Source organism: Schistocerca piceifrons, chromosome 5 (assembly GCF_021461385.2).
Source record: "Schistocerca piceifrons isolate TAMUIC-IGC-003096 chromosome 5, iqSchPice1.1, whole genome shotgun sequence".
Classification (NCBI taxonomy): domain Eukaryota; kingdom Metazoa; phylum Arthropoda; class Insecta; order Orthoptera; family Acrididae; genus Schistocerca; species Schistocerca piceifrons.
Window position 1 is genome coordinate 134,054,442 of NC_060142.1, and position 17,523 is coordinate 134,071,964.

Here is a 17,523-nt window from a genome sequence, read left to right on the forward strand (position 1 = left end):
ATGCAGTAAAACGTGGTTTTTTAATATATACAAGAGATATGCCGTTGTTCCTTCCACTGATTCTAAGTAACAATATCTTCATGGATGGCGACTAAGTCAGAAACTGTGAAACTTATTTTCATTTAACGTGTAACAAAAATATAAATGCATGGGTATATATTCAGAGGTACAAAACATAATTATTAGGCTAATGCAACCTCGTATCTTCAAACAGAATACCGTGTAAAACACGATTTTACGTTGAAGACGTTGCTGAAGATTCGCATATGTCAGATTGTACGTGACATCCAAGCTATTTGATGTTATTAATAATACATACAAGAAATATTTACCGTAAGAAATTCATCAATGTAGTAGAAGTAGTTGACCGCCTATAAATGTTTAGTCTACACTAAAACTGAACCTTGTTAAAAGCTGAATTTTTATAGTTGCTGCCGTGTTATTAAAATTAATTTCCTGAATAGTGAACATCTTCGTGGACCAAGTAAACGAACTGAACTCTCTACTTCGAATATTCTTATTTCTGATGCTGATCGCATGAACAGAGCTGTTTGTTTGAAAACGAGGGACGTTGTTTATGATTAATTCCGTCAACATATAAACGAATTGGAAAACTGTAATTGATAGTTCCTTGAACAGGTCTCTGTTTTCCGTCCTTGAGTTCATTCAGTTGTGTGCCGATGAAGTACACCACACCTTTGGTGATTTCTCATTCACACTGACATAACGGCATGCTCTCACTGACCTACACAGATGCTGTACGTGACGATGATGTGGATTACAGAGTTGGCGAAGCTGGTCAACGTTACTCCGACCACCACCAAGCAGCCACCGAACACAGAGACTTGACGTATGGAGTATTTCTTCAGCAACGGAGCCACGAGAAGACCTGCAAAGAAATGTCGTCGGTAAAAATATGGCTGTGATTTGACATACTGTTCCTATAGAAAAATACTAAATAAAGAATACGTACTCTACAGATAGCACTTAGCACTAAAAGCAAAATCATCAAATGTCTGATTAATCCATCGTTGAGTCAAAAAGCCATATAGGTTATTAACACATAACATTTCATCGAAAGAGGAACTTGGAGGAGAGAGGGAAGTGAAAATTACATCTAAGTGCAGGCCACTAGCAATGCAGTTCATTCGCGATGGACTAAGGAATCTAGACGCTCTTGAAGGAAATATTCCGGTAATTTTCGGATTTAAATTTGCAGAAACTAGGGAATACCTACTTGTCTGGTGCTGGTTTGAAAACCGCTCTGACCAGTGACGATCACTGCATGACGAACGTCTGTTGGTATTTTATATTCGGCACAAACGTGAAACTGTCTCGTAGTATTTGAAATTCTAGTTTGATGGTGTATTTGCAATAAGATTTATTGCCATTCCCGAATAGAAGATGTAATGGAAAAATCACACCTATGACGATATGAGAATGCCATATTTACTTAAGGCTATGATGCAGTCCAGTCAAGGCAGTGATTCTAAGTTTCTTGCTATAGGTGATACAATTGTTTTGCCATGACAAAAAAAAATTATGAGCTCATAACAACCGTACTTTACGTGCTGAATGTGTCGCCTGCTCTGAGCTCGCACTGAGGTAGTCAACATTGTTGATATGACAGGACGTCACCGACGAGCGCAATTTATTAAATGCCAGTTACTATAGAGTTTGGACAACCAGGAAATCGGCAACTAGTGACCTAATGGTGAGACGACTTGTTTTTGCACGTGCAAAAAAACTGTTATTTTCACCTTTTTCAAGCTACTTATTTACCTAGTGGTAAATAAAATTGTTACTTTCCAACCTAGGACCTTAGATTATGGTACAAATCATCGTGTCGGCACAACTAGAATCTGGCACAATAGATGAATTAATTAATCATCAAAAGCAAGTACGAAGCAGTGTGTACGGGACCTGTCGATACGATACCTACATGCTTCGAAGGGTTGTAGTAGGTGTCTTGAGAAACAGACTGAGGACAGGAGCCAATACATGGAAACTAATGCCCTACGGATCGTCAACGATACTCCCTAACACGTGGACCGTACGTAATTGCCCTCACCGATTTGATTCATATTCATAGGATATGTAGATCATGGATAGGACTTCAACATACATAAACATGAAGACGCAACTCTCAACTTTCTTCGAGAAAATCAAATCTGAATTTACATGTATATATACTGAAATGCCACTGTTAACAGCAAAGACGTCCGTAGCCGACAGAGTGGGCGCCTGGTTTCACAAGCTGGAGGACTCCAGATCGAACTTCGGTCCTGCTACTGCTTTTTCCCCTTCCCACGTAGCTATAACAACAGGTTTATTATAATCGTGTAAATTATCGGTATCTAAGGAATCATTTGCTGTTAACATAATCTTCATCTAGAAAATTCGGGTTTTTCTCTAACATTTAAGAAGTAGTTAACAACTATAACCGTACTTCAAAAGATACGTTTCGAGCCATCATGAGCCCATTTTCCTCGTATAGGTAAAGGTAAGGTACGATTCACCGTATGAACCCATTTTTCTGGTGATCTTCCAGCTAGTTCTGACGCACCAGAAACAGCTGCATTGCACAAACAGCTTTCCGTTGGTGGTGGGAGAAAGGGAAAACCGTTTACAAACGTGCAGATCATTCGTATGTTAACTCCCGGGGTAGTTCCATGTTAACACTCCAAGATGTCTGGTTTTACGAGTGAATGTACTCATGTGCCTGATACTTCGAAAGCAAGAGAACCTGAACCTGGCTATAAAACCGAATCGCTTTATAGAAAAGTTTTAAAAGTATGATTAAAAACTGGACTTGTGTACAGTGAAGAGTTCCTTGTGTAAAATGATTTCATCGCTTAGAAATCTTCTGCAGTAATAACAAAGAATACATGGGAATTAGAGAAGAAATATATCGAGGAATATTCGAAATGCAAGCGGAGAAAAAACTCGAGGTACAAGACGAACTAATTGCGCACCAAGATATTGTTGAAGAGGGTGTGTTTGAAGAAACAGAAGGTGGCTTCATCTTCATCAGACGATTACGAGGCCGAAGATAACCAGTCAAAAATGGACAGCAATTACGTTCCGCAGTATTAGAAGATTAGGATCGTCTGTTAACCAAGAGAGCACCCAGGAGGGAGTTTGGCCAAGCTTCATAGAAGGGGAGCTTCACGCCTAAAAAGCGTGAAAGGTTTACAGTGATGGGAAGACCATATAAAGCAAGCTGGAACAAGGCAGGAACAACTCAAAAATATTGATTCTTGGACCTATGGTAATTTTCCTACAACTTCGAGAATGTAATCAGCGAGTGACGGAGAAAAACCTGCAGCATTGAACCCTTGCCGCTGTCAGCCAATTTCCTTATGTATACTTTGAAACTTCCGATTCGTGGGTAGTGTTCTTCAAACGAAGACTTCTGATTCGTCAGAGAAAGTCATCAGATTTGTATCCGAGAACGAAAGTTCTTCATTGAAGCAAGTCCTTGATGCAGCAGCAAATCTCCGAATGTAGACGTGAGCCCTCATACCAAAATACGACAAGGATTCTGTTATGAACACTAGTCAAACAAGTATTACACGTAAAAGTACCTGATTCATCTACATCAACTGCAGTACTATTTTTATAGGTCATACGATGCTAATTTTTAAATGTCTGTTCTAGGGTGCCAATATCAATCAACTTATGACGGAACTCTCACCGAACGCGAAACAAGGGTGGCTCTTGTGTACCGAAAGAATATGCAAGAAGTGACACACTCGTGCACTGCTCAATATACCGTCACCTTATCTGGAAATTACTACGAACGGTCTTCGTTTGCTTGCAAGAGACCACTGGCTCATTTGGGCTAAGGGAGCAAAAAGCAAGTGATGAGTACGCACACAAATACAAAAACGCTGTGGTAACAACTTCGAAGTCCGAAACACTCACAACAGTACTATACAGGGGATTTTTAATTGACGTCTTGAAGCCATACGTGAGAGAAGAACAATTTCTTTTCCTCCTCGATTCATGGGAAGAGCAAACGAACCCGATTTTGTACGACGAAATTTGTCAAGACGGAGCGGATCTGCCAGCGAGCAGATATTAAAGTAATTCATCCAAAATAAACTCCGTTGGTGCAGACCTGCGACGTTTATTTTTACATGCAGCTGAAAAACCTTATTATGTGAATACAAAGTTGCTCTTACGTCATCGAACACATTAGAGAGATAGCTTCAAGGGAAGATTTCATAGCCATCAGTTATCTACACTAATATCTGGTAATATGTTCATGTATATGTGATGGCCGAGAACAGTTTATGAAAGTAAACCAAGTTTGTTTTGTAGTAGGAACACAGAAGAAACCATGCTAATGCAAAAACTCGGCGCTCATTGCGTTTGCTGTATGCCGCAATAATTATTGTTTTACATGTTTCTACGATCAGTATCATCCTGACTTGTGCAGTGCTCCGTAACTATCACACATGTGGATACAATAATGTCAGTAAAAAAACTATACTGATTAGTTTCAAAATGGTCGTGTGTCCTTTTTTATATCCAATGCCCTTAAGTTTTTTGTTACCCTATTTTTCCTCATAAATATTAAGCAAATAATAAATGAATCATTATATGCTGATAATTTTACAGCCATAATAAATCTGTCGTTATAGCTACGTGGGAATAAAAAAGAAATACCAGCAGCGAGATTCTATCCAGAGACCTTCCGCTTACGTGACTAAGTACTTAATCACTTGGTTACTGGCCCCGTGCGGATAATCGCCAACACAGTAGCACATATATGCATCCCTAAAACTTTCAGACTCGATTTTCTCGTAACCGGTCGAGATTTGCCCCTTGATCTTTACTTAATCTGACGTCATAGTCATGCTGTATGCACCATGTTTACATGAATTAGACCGGTGAGAGAAAGTACTTACTGTCCCCTTGTGAGGTCACAAAAGTCATGGCCTAGCGATATGCACACATACAGATGGAGGTAGTACCGCGTACACAATGTGTTGGTTGGCGAAACTGTCATTTGTATTCAGGTGATCCGTGTGAAAAGGTTTCCTACATGATTATGGCTGCACGACGGGAATTACACTTTGAACACTGAACACTAGTTGAGCTAGAAGCATGGCACATTCCATTTCACAGCGAACTTTGTATTGATGGGATCAAGACTCCAATGCATGTAAGTTTACGTTTCTATTCACGGATGTTTGTATTATTAGACACCCGGTATACTATAAACAAGGCTTCTTCAGGAAACACTATGAAATCAGGGCTTTCTATAGAGACCAATTTTCAAACTCCACTCAAAATGGCTGCACTTTCGGTGGATAATATGAGAAAGACTCTCAGATCAGTTATCCTGCTTTTGTTCAGACCTCGTGCAACTATTAGTGCCTCGATAGCCTCTAGTCGCACATTCCTTTCCAGATAGGATATTGCAGCACACCTCATATATATTTCTTACATTCCAACAATAAATGGGACCGGTTACTCGCAGGCGCCTATTACAGATTCGAAAATATTGCTACGCGGTTGCTGTCATTGCTACAATAGCACGGCGTAGAATCGTTGTCCGTTTTTCAATTGAATTCGGCTAACCCTTACTCTTCTTCAGTAAACTTATCCACATTGCTATCCATATTGAGCTAAATGTGTAGGATAAACTAATCCGAGTCAGCAACGCCCAGTACCGAACGCAAGGCTGAGAGCGAAGAGTAAAGTGGACGTTAGTGTTGTCGACAACAAATACCGTGAGTACATTGAACAAGTTGGAATCCAAACAACACACACAGTGAATACCGTCGTCATGTATACTGTTGTACGAATATTATCATTACAATACCGATACAAAGACGAATGAGGGTAGGAAATCAAACGTGGAGCCAGAGCCAGTATATTGAAATATACAGAACCAAGTTGGTAGGTGGATTCCGCATTCATCTTGTATAATGAAAACTTGAATATCAGATAAATTCTAAAACTGAATACGAGACATTTGTATTTCATTGTATACTGGTGTCTCTAAAAAGAATAGCAGAAAATTATTAGTTGGTATTTTCTGGTATAACTACACAAAAATAGAAAATAAAACTGAGGATCTGGTAGATGATGATCAGTTTGGCTTTAGGAAAGATAAAGGCACGAGAGAGGCAGTTCTGGAGTTGCGGTTGATCATGAAAGTAAGGCTGAAGAAAAACCAAGACAACGTAAAACGATCATTTGATTTGGAAAAGGCGTTCGACAATGTCGGATTTTAGAACACGTTCGATATTCGGAAAAAATAGGTGTAATTTATACGGAAAGACAGCTAACATATAATATGTACAAGAACGAAGACAGGAAAATAAGACTGGAACACCGGAAATGAAGTGCTCGAATGATGCAATGGTAAGACAGAGATGTAGTCTTTCGCCCCTATTGTTCAGTCTTTACACCGAAGAAAAAACGACGCCAATGAAAGAAAGTTTCAAGAGTGGATTAAAATGTAAGGTGAAAGGATATCAACGATATGATTCGCTGATGACATTGCCATCCTCAGTGACAGTGGAAAAGAATTATAGGATCTGTTGACTGGAATGAACAGTCTAACGAGTACGTAATATGGACAGAAAATAAATCGAAGAAAGACGATAGTAATGAGAAGTAACAGAAATGAGAAGAGCGAGGAACTTAACATCACAGTGGGGATCACGATGTAGACGAAGTTAAGCGATTCTGCAATTCAGCAAAATAATCCATGATGGATGTAGCAAGGGGAAGACAAGTCTACTAGTGTCATACGCCTGAATTTGAGAAAGAAATTTCTGAGAATGTACATTTGGAGCGCAGCAATGTATGGTAGTGAAACATGGACAGTAGGAAAACTGGAACGAAAGAGAAGCGAAGAATTTGAGATATGGTGCGACAAAAGAATGTTGGAAATCAGGTGGCCTGATAAAATAAGGAACAAAGATTTTCTCTTCAGAATTGGTGAGGAAAGTAACATATGGTAAACACAGACAGCAGGAACAAGATGACATCTGTTAAGACATCAGGGAATTACTTAGGCCACTAGATGCAGCTGTAGAGGGTAAAAACTACAGAGGGAAATAGATATTGGAATACATTCATTAACTATACTGCTGTCAATAATTAAAGCAACAAACCACTGTTTTCCCGTCATGCGTCTAATTCACGATAAAATAATACGACCTGTCAACAGATGTCTGTACGATCGTGTTCTGCACAGAAGATGGCATTCCCGTCAACGGACAACCACGCCAACGCTGACGTCAAGACACCTGTCAAACAGGGTAGTGTTTGCCGGGTAGTCTCACATCCACAATCGCTGTGTACACAGTCACAGACGGTGCAGTATGGCACAGAGAAGACGCCTACCAGACTCTGTGGTGGAGGGCCAGAGAAAGAACGGAAGCAGGACAGTCGCAAATTAATGTGGGCCGATGACTTAAGATAACTCGTTCTGTTGTTTCTCGGATGTGGTGACGGTTTATGGAAACCGAAAGTATACCCCGAAAACAAGGACAGGGCCTATCACGTGTGACACCAGAAGGAGAGGACCGTTATTTGGCTGTAAGGGCATGATGGAACCGCCTTAGAACTGCACGACGACGGGCATTCGACCTCGCAGCATCCACTGGACGAGTTGTATCGAGCCAAATGGTGTACAGAAATCTTTGATTGAGTGCCCTTTACTGTCAGAGACCTGCTGTATGTGTACCTTTGACGCGTCTTCACAAAAGGGAACGTCCAGAGTGAAGTAGTCAAAATGCTACCTGGACAGTGAAACAGTAGGCCAACGTTCTTTTCACAGATGAGTATTGATTTGGTCCAGAGAGTGTTCCTCGACGGATTCGCATCTGGAGGGAGCGTGGAACACGATTTAGGGACCCAGACATTATCGAAAGAGATCGATACTGAGGAACATCCCTAATGGTGTGGTTCAAATGGTTCAAATGGCTCTGAGCACTATGGGACTCAACTGCTGAGGTCATTAGTCCCCTAGAACTTAGAACTAGTTAAACCTAACTAACCTAAGGACATCACAAACATCCATACTCGAGGCAGGACTCGAACCTGCGACCGTAGCGGTCTTGCGGTTCCAGACTGCAGCGCCTTTAACCGCACGGCCACTTCGGCCGGCCCTAATGGTGTGAGCAGGGATTATGTCGACCACTCGAACACCTCTTCATGAAGTTGTACCGGTGAATCGGCAAGGTTTAACTGTTGTGAGGTATTGTGGCGAGATCTTGAGACCTGGTGTGTAGTTGTTGCGAAGTGCTGTGGGCCAAGATTCAGTACTGACGAATGATAATGCTGGACCTCGTAGAGCACGGCTGGTTGATGTTTTCTTGGAAACGGAAGGTATTGCACGCATGGCGTAGTCTGCTTGCTCTCCCGATTTGAATCCCGTAGAGCATGTCTGGGATGCACTAGGGAGACGAGCTGCATCACGTCAGCATCTACCAACCATCCGCCAAGACTTTAGAGCAGCTCTGCAGGCAGAATGGGCGTTATTGCCTCGACATAAGAGTGATGACCTCATTCACAGCATGCCCCCGTCGTTGTCAGGCCTGTACTGCTGCCAAAGGTGGTCACGCCCCAAACTGAGCACATTAACCAGTTGTCGGACTGTGTGTGCAAATCCGTTAAGTCAGAAAAAACGGACAACATTTTTGTCTGCCGTTATGCATTCTGTATTCTTTACATTGTATCTACCTTACTGTCACCTGTCTATATTGTTTTGTTGTAAAACAAACGCAACCTTGCACAATTTCCGTTTGTTGTTTTAATTTTGGACACCAGTGTAATTGAGGGCGTAGACTGTAAGTGCTACACTGAACTGAAAAGATTGGCACTGGAGAGAAATTCGTCAGTCCGAAGACTGATGAAGATGAAGTACATTTCGTCACTGGCTGCCTCCAGCCTATCGTCAAGACGCAAAGCCAAGATCTGCGCTTTGTGGTGCACTAAAACAGCAAAAGGGGACTTTTCGTGGACTTTAACAGCGTTCGTTACAAGTTAGACTTCTAGAAATGCGCCACTCGTCATATTTCCACTCTCATATTGTATCTAAGAGGCACAACTTTGGTGCAAAGAAAAACCCAGTTACTTGAATGAATGGTGTGCAATGGTATTAGTGAGGAGAAAAGATTCTGTTTTGGCTCCAGTGACGGTCGTTTACGAGTACGCCTTCAACCAGAAGAGCAGTAACTCCTAAATGTGCCAGAAAATCAACTTACAGTACAAATACCAGGCGTCAAGTTATGGGGAACTAAAGCCAACAATGAGGTACATCTGTAACTGTTGCCGGAAGACTGAAGAGTGTAGGATACCTTTATCTAATTGCTTTATTATCCCTAAAGTACCGGGGCGATTTGCTCTCCCAAACGGACACTTCCCGTGCACACGCGCCTTTTGTTATCCAGATTCTTTGTTGACTACGCTGTACTACATGAACGCCACTAGCCTATCATTATGCCTGTGTGGAGCATCATGGGATGACGTCTGTTTGATTTGGATTGTTGGCAACGTTCCCTGGCCGACTGTAAAACGTATCCGACACGGTACGTTGACGAAAGTCATCTTACGGTAGAACCAAGCCTTGTAAACGAGAGTAAGTTAACTAGCATATGTACATTTATTGAACGGCAAAGGATTCCTTTTCATTTTGACGCCAAAACTATTTTAATAAACAAATTTGAGAGTTTGTGCTTTGTCAGGTTTTCCCACTTTTCCGATTAGTGGCGACTGCTCACCAGAAAGATAAAATCAATATAATGGCATTTTTGACATAGAGACCCGACATTTCATGTCAACAGGTTATATAAGTCCGTCAATCACTGAGAATTTCTTCCAGGACAATGATATCAACAAGTACAGTCATCTTCCTTAAATATGTTGCTTGTGGTATATCGATGGCCCAGAGACTAGGTATTCGGCACGATGCAATGTCAACCACACAGCGTTTAACCGTGGTCCAAAATGAGACTCGGATGGATAACACAAAGCATACAAGAGAACCGCCTCCACAGCCGAGGTAGCTAAGCTATGTGGTGGCGCTCGACTCGGATGTAAACCGCTTCGAATACTGGCCGTGAATGAAATTTTCATAGACAATATTCGGCCGGCAAGGGAAAGAGGTGGAAGAGTTAAGTTTTTGATCACCAGTCTCTGCATCAATGGGCTGGATTAAATTCCAAACCTCTCCGTAGAGTCTCATGATCTGAGGGGATGTCACACTGTTGACAAGTGGTCCGTCGATCAGAGGGGCACATTAAGTTCGGTGGTCAGCTTGGTGCTATTTTAGAAGACAAGGCTATGTACCGGCACCAGGTTACACCTCTCATCTCTCTGCATCACCATGCACCATAAACATAACACTGCACTATACACACATCCGTTATACCCACCTGCACGCTGAAAATGCGACACAGCACTCGTATATCCACAAGGAAAGTGGCCAATTTGCTCGGAGAAAGAATACGTTATTCGACTCGTGGCTGATGCCACACCATCCGATATTACAGCCAACAATGTCATACGCCATTCATATTTTACATTTTTACGTAACGAAATTGGTCAGGTGTATCACATTCGGACTAGCGAATTTCGCCGCACTGCAGATAGCTTTTCGGAGCCTCTCTTTCAAAGAATGACGTCCTAATACGTTTTTAATTTCAGCTAAGGACGTAACAGTTATTCAGATTATCCTTTCGTGGGATGGAGTATAAGAAATCTGACCAGTGGTGCAATGAGGAGAACTAAATTTGTCAGAATATTTTTTCGATGGAGATATATTACATGAGAGTGTTATCAATCGAACAACATGTGAGGTTATCACTGAAATGCTTCTGATTAAACTCTACTTCTTTCGAGTACTTTTCCGATTTCCCATACGGGTTGAAGTGTTGTACAAAACGAGTTTTATTTTGTTATCTCCACAATTATATTGAAGCTATCGAAGTGAGCTATCGGAATATTACCTGATTTGGAGTTCTTACGTTTCTTATCAGAAGTGTTGATACGAGGCGCGTTATCTCGCTAACAAGTATCAGTAAACAAGTACGTAAGTAGCAGAAGGCCATCTGTCAACGTAATTTCAATGTCAAATCAAGATCTCTTTCAGTTATTTGCTAATGTACGTTGAAAATTTGGAAAGTATCCCCTCAATCGAGAAACAGTCTAACAGCGAAACCAAACGTTTCAACAAACAAAAAGGAGAATAAAGCTGTGTAGGTCAGACCCACTGGAAATCGGACGTTGACCCCACAACGATAAGATTTATGAGTGTGCTGTGGCTGCAGATGCAACGGACACGAAATAATGATTACGGGAAGGAAGAGGGGCAGGTAGGAGATAGACGGGTAAAGGGGGTTATCCAAATGTGTAGCGCTGGCGTCGCTTATCAGTGTGAATTGGTACCTCGTTCCCCTTTGGTCAGGTTCAGTGACCACTGTGTAAGTCTACCGGGAAAACTGTGTCTCGCTATCTCAGGCCTCATCCAGTGTATTTATCTTTAATCAGAATACATCTCTTGAAAGTTCTTTTCGACCTGCTTTTTCAAGCGAATGATGCAGAAATATTTCTCAAAATTCAGTACCATGTTGAAATATTTCATCTCAATGACGATTTTACCGAGGTTTACTTTAACAGCTATGTTTTGCAGGAAACGCATGATTTTACATCCTATTTAAGCAACACGCAGATTCACCCATTCGACTAAAGATATAACTGCGCTAGTTTTTGTGTCTGTACGTATTGACCCTGCAAAATAGTATGAATAAACCGCGTCGTTGTTTGTTAAAGTGTGATAAATTTGAAAAAAAAAATGAGAAGAAAACATAGTCTATACTGCAGCTGCACCGCGTTTCGACAGTTGCACCATTATTATCAGGTGGAAGACGTCTCTTAGACTGCTGTTCATGGTAGAAGCATCGGCCACTTCTTGCAGGAGCGTGTGAGGCGTTCGAAAGATTAGAGAGCGACTCGCAGTGTTCATAATTATGTGAATTACGCACATTGACTACAGATGGAGAAAGGTAGAAAATAGTTGAAAGGTATGGAAGGCTCTTAGTGCAAGAAGAACAGTAAGTGTGTAGTGTTTTGAATAGGAAAATCGCCTATGCTGCTAACCGTACATGAGTTGCACAATATTGTGTAACAACGAACTTACATTGTTTGTTAAAGATTTTAAGGCCACAGCAAACAGAAGATGGATCGGAACATGAATGTACATTTCCTAATCATCACGAGCTAGTCTCTGTATATTACAGAACTATTGTTTAGGAATAGGTAGGATGAATAGATAACTGTTGCCCTGAAGGTTCTGTTACCATTGACGGTCTGGCTCAGCATTGCTGTGTGTGGGGGATGGGAGGAGGGGGCGGGGGGGGGGGGGGGAGTAGATGGGGATGTTGTGTAGGATGCGGGGACACTAAGGCACTATTTCGCTGTTTACCGATCCGACGAGACGTCTTGGAGGTGCACCACCTGCAGGATGAGGTATGCAGGCTGCATTGCGATACTCTTCATCGTTGTTTGGTTGGTCCTAGAAACAAAGGTCCTTCCTCGACTGTTCGTGGTATGGCTGTTCTACACTGTTCTCTCAGTTAATAAATTTTCGATTCCTGTCTTTGCAAAATAAAGTTGTAACCCACTTGTTCGTTCGTTCAGGTTGCTTTGTCCTCATATCCTCAGATCAGCATGATTTTGTCCCCGTTGTTACGTGAAATACAATGCGCGAAATTTACTCATGTTCAGGAACATATGGTGTCCTGTGTGGGATATCTTGAGGTCTTCCTTTGATCCAACAGAGCTATTTCTAATAGTAGTTTTGTATTGTATACCTATAGAATAAATGTTTGACCTGAAGTTATTTCGTACCTTTTGCCCATTTCATATGCAATTTCCCATCCATGTGTTTGAGTACATTAAACATTAGCAAGCTCTGGTAGCTCATTAGTGTGCATGCTTCATGGAATGAACTGGCGAGTGATATTCCTGTGCTAAAATTAGCCGAAATGCACCGTTAAACAGTAAATTACGACGATTACGCGCGTACGTATTGCTTCTGAGCCGGGTGCACGAGTTGATTCAACACGATACTTGCGTTTCGTAGAAATGAGACTCAAACCTTGTTCTGCCCTCGAGCTTTTTCCATTGCTTAGTTAAATAATTTACAGTGAAGGCCACCTTGGACTTTTGAAGAAACTTACTGGTGATTTTCTTCCCCAAGAGTAAAAGCTACCAGTACTGTGACACTAATAATGTTGATGTCGACCAACCTTTAAATCCGAATTTTACTTCTCTCCCTTTAGGTTACCGTGATGCTACTAACACCGTACTCTCAGATGACTTACGTAAAGAGGGTTACAAGATCGGATATCACTCATCTGTCAAGATCTCAAGGTGTACGACGCCTCGAATTTTATTTTGAAACAGCAATTTTTCTCTTGATATATTACGATTGCTGAAGCTGGAGAACAGAGGAAATACGACGCTTGACTTACCTGAGAACTGCATGACAGCCATTCTGATACTCATGATTACTGCAGCGCTGGTTGTTTTGTGTCCCATCTCTGTCAGCTTGTCTCCGAAGAGGACGCTGAAAACTGAACCCAGGGACATGCTGGTCATCTGCAAGCGTACAAAACAGCAGGCAGTAAGCATTCTGTCAGAAAAAAGGTGTCTGAAAAGAAAATATTTTTGCTAAAAGTAGGAAATGAAGCACATTAGAGAAACATTTGGTGCGCCTCTGAATGATACTCGAAATCACGTCCAGTAAATAAGATTGCGCGGTCGACATAATCCACTATACGTTTGTCAACTAGTACTATTTAAAATTCTAGGTAAAATTCTGAACTCTGATTTCTTATTCTCCTCCTCATTTGCTGTAGGTGATTTAGAGCAGCTTCAGCAAGTTCGTCAAATGATTCTCTAACCAGTTTTATTTCCTACTTTTAGACCAATCATTTCACAAAACATTTGACCGTTTCCTTTCCAACATTTCTTTCAGATGTTTTATTGACACTTAAATATCGAATCTGTATAACGCTTTATACAGAATACAGATGAACTTCTTGACATTTCGTGTACATAGCTAACAGCAACTGTTCATGAAATATTGCCATTTTCTCTCAATTCACTAATTAAGTTTTCTTATTTACCCTGATTACTTTCAAGCAATTAAATCTTTTCCATGAAGCTGGATCCCTTGCTGGTCAATTTGACACTTCACTAGTACATTTTCCACTCTTAGTTTGCTTATGAAAATTTGGAAAAAAATTCCCTCTGATTACTAATTAAGTTTTTCATAATTAACCTGATTCATTTCATGCAAGTAATTCTTTCCTTGCAAAACTAGGCATCACGCTGATCAGTTTGATACCAAATTTATCTATTTCTCACTCTTAGTTTGGTTTTTACAATTCGGATAAAATTCCATTGTGCAACTTATACGCCGGCCGGTGTGGCCGTGCGGTTCTAGGCGCTTCAGTCTTGAACCGAGTGGCCGCTACGGTCGCAGGTTCGAATCCTGCCTCGGGCATGGATGTGTGTGATGTCCTTAGGTTAGCTAGGTTTAAGTGGTTCTAAGTTCTAGGGGACTGATGACCACAGATGTTAAGTCCCATAGCGCTCGGAGCCATTTTGCAACTTATAGGCGGTCTCAGTTCCGTTCCACTCGAACATTTGCACATAAATATGTGTTTAATTGTCCATTTCCCTTTGAATTTCATAAATAAATTAATAGTTCGCTATTATTTACACATACTTACGCTGTCCTGTCACATTGATGTGATCACCTGTCAAAAGCCTGAGCAACTATCTTTTGCAGTACGGATCGCTGCGGCACGTCCAGGAAGAGAATCAGTGAGGTTCTGGAAGGTAACGACAGGGATGTGGAGACATGTCGACTCCACTGACGTGGCCAGATGCGCGAGAGTTCTGTACTGAGGATCCATGGTGCGAACAGAACCATCGGGGTCATTTCACAGACTCTCGACTGTGTTTAATTTAGTTTAGTTCAGTGGCCAGGGGAATACAGTAAACTCATCCTAGTGCCCTTTGAACAACGCACGTACACTGCAAGTTTTGTGACAGGTTGCATTGTCCCGCTGGTAAATGCCGTAGTGCTGAGGAAAAACAAACCGCATGTTGGGGTGAACATGGTCCTCAAAGATAGATGCATCTTTGACCCATTGTGCCTTCCTTCCCTCCTCCGGTCTGAACCGCACGGACGATTGTTGCAGAGTGTTTGCTTTCTGTCCGATGGAGCATAAAACGTGATTCATCTGTAAAGGCCACGTATTGCCACTCAGTTGACGTCCACTTGTGGTAGTGGAGCGCAAATTGTAGCCTTCGTCGACCATGAACCAAGTGCCTGCTTCGAAGGTCCATACCAGCAACATTCGCTGACCGGTCATTCAGGAGACGCTGCTTCACCTGGACTGTCGGTTGCTCAACTGCTGCACGTCTATTCGACAGAACACTTCTCCACAGCCGACGCTCACCACTGTCATCTGTGGACTGTGATGCACCACAGTTGCTTGGGAGCCAGTTTTGGATAGCGGCATTTTGCCATACACTTTTACCACGGCGACTCGCGAACAGTTCACAAACTTAGCAGTTTCGTAAATGCTTCCATACTTGGCCCGAAATCAAATGATCGTGCCCTACTGGATGTCAGGTAAACTGTTGTCTGTCCCCCCCCCGACCTGTCTTCCATACCCTTCAGTGTTAGTGCTGCCACCTGCCGTGTGTGAGTGGTTATTGTACATGGATGTCGAACGTAGGCAGTAGTAGCTTTAATGTGACTGGACCTTGCATGAATTCGTACTAGTCCTAATAACACGGGATTTGGGTACTGGCTTGTTGTTCTGGATTAGGACATTCTTTATCGATGTTATTAGTGTTTGGCTTACTTTCTTCCCACCGGGTCTTTCAACTTACAGTGTTGAGGGCGACACCCAAGACGACCATCCAGCCCCATCCCCCGTCGGGTGGGATGAGCTCATAATCAGCTGCACTCGGCTGTTTCATGTGTGCGCCTGAAAACAAAAAACGATATTTATGTGGTTTAAAAATGTCAGTTTGTAACAAGACCACCAAGATATGGTCTAAAGTTGCAGAGCAAGAACTTACAAGGTACAATCTTTTTTCGTGTACATACAGGTTCAATTTTTGGTACTTACGTAACTTGTGTTTTTAAATTCAATGAGTTTTCGGTAACTCAATGTTAATGGGGTCTTAAGGGACAAAGACGGTTTTTTAAAATATTTCTTGGGTTCAGTACATTGAAATACTTTACTCATAAGACACAGGCAGCAAAATTTTCGCTTTTGCATTAAGCACAAGGACAACTTATAAAAGATGGACAGAAATATGAAGTTATCAACGTGCACAGGGGGAAAGTTCCAATTATACACGTGTTACAAGCGTTCGCTGTTGGGTCTACTGTTCTGATAATAAAGGAAAGGATGAATAGTGTGAGGTTATGCAATTTTTTGAGATGCTAAACAGGCTCATTCTGTAGTACTTGCTGTTATTGCTTAGATGGGTTTTAACAATAGAAAGAGCTGTGGATACACCAGAAATATCATATTCTGTGATCACCGACATAAACTTTGATAGGCTATAGAGGCGGATCCGGCTGGAGTGGCCGTGCGGTTCTAGGCGCTACAGTCTGGAGAACACTTCTCCACAGCCGACGCTCACCACTGTCATCTGTGGACTGTGATGCACCACAGTTGCTTGGGAGCCAGTTTTGGATAGCGGCATTTTGCCATACACTTTTACCACGGATGACCGCTACGGTCGCAGGTTCGAATCCTGCCTCGGGGATGGATGTGTGTGATGTCCTGAGGTTAGTTAGGTTTAATTAGTTCTAAGTTCTATGCAACTGATGACCTCGGAAGTTAAGTCGCGTAGTGCTCAGAGCCATATAGAGGCGAAAACTGGTGAAGCTGAACGGCAAACAAAATTTCAATGGATCGTAATCTTTGAAAGAGAGTTCAATTTAATCAAAGTAAAGCTGAAATCCGACAGCGATTATAGCTACAGTCATTTCATTACCACCTACAATTTACCACCTTGGACTTGAAGTAACGGAAACTGTAGGCATATCTCTACTGTTGTGGGTTGCTTCTCTAGCCATCTTATGCAATCTTCTGCAGTTAAACGTCTTACGGAGCAGAGAAAGGTTAGTAAAGTAAATAATTGGAGTAATCCTTGGATTTGGATACAGATAAATTTTTCTAACAAATTGCTTTAGTATAAACATTAGCTCCTGTCTTATCTATCTTGCTGTTGGCTATCTATAGGGATGGTGTTGTGTATGCATTCATTGACCAGTAATTTAAAAAAAGTTTTGTCAGCTTCAGTAAACTTACGGGATATAGATGTTTCTACACGTTTGCAGTAGGCAGTTCAAATGGTTCAAATGGCTCTGAGCACTATGGGACTTAACATCTGTGGTCATCAGTCCCCTAGAACTTAGAACTACTTAAACCTAACTAACCTAAGGACATC

The 17,523-nt window shown here is 41.7% G+C and overlaps 1 protein-coding gene across 1 annotated transcript in view; it reads right to left on the bottom strand.

Annotated features, from left to right (window-relative positions):
• Positions 1-17,523, bottom strand: part of LOC124798802 (monocarboxylate transporter 1-like) — an 80,092-nt gene that overhangs the window by 35,666 nt on the left and 26,903 nt on the right. Inside the window, exons 2-4 of the mRNA XM_047262332.1 lie at positions 15,946-16,043; positions 13,506-13,632; positions 746-889 (exon numbers count right to left, since the gene is read on the bottom strand). Coding sequence (XP_047118288.1) covers positions 746-889; positions 13,506-13,632; positions 15,946-16,043 — 369 coding nt within the window. The remainder of the gene's footprint in view (positions 1-745; positions 890-13,505; positions 13,633-15,945; positions 16,044-17,523) is intronic.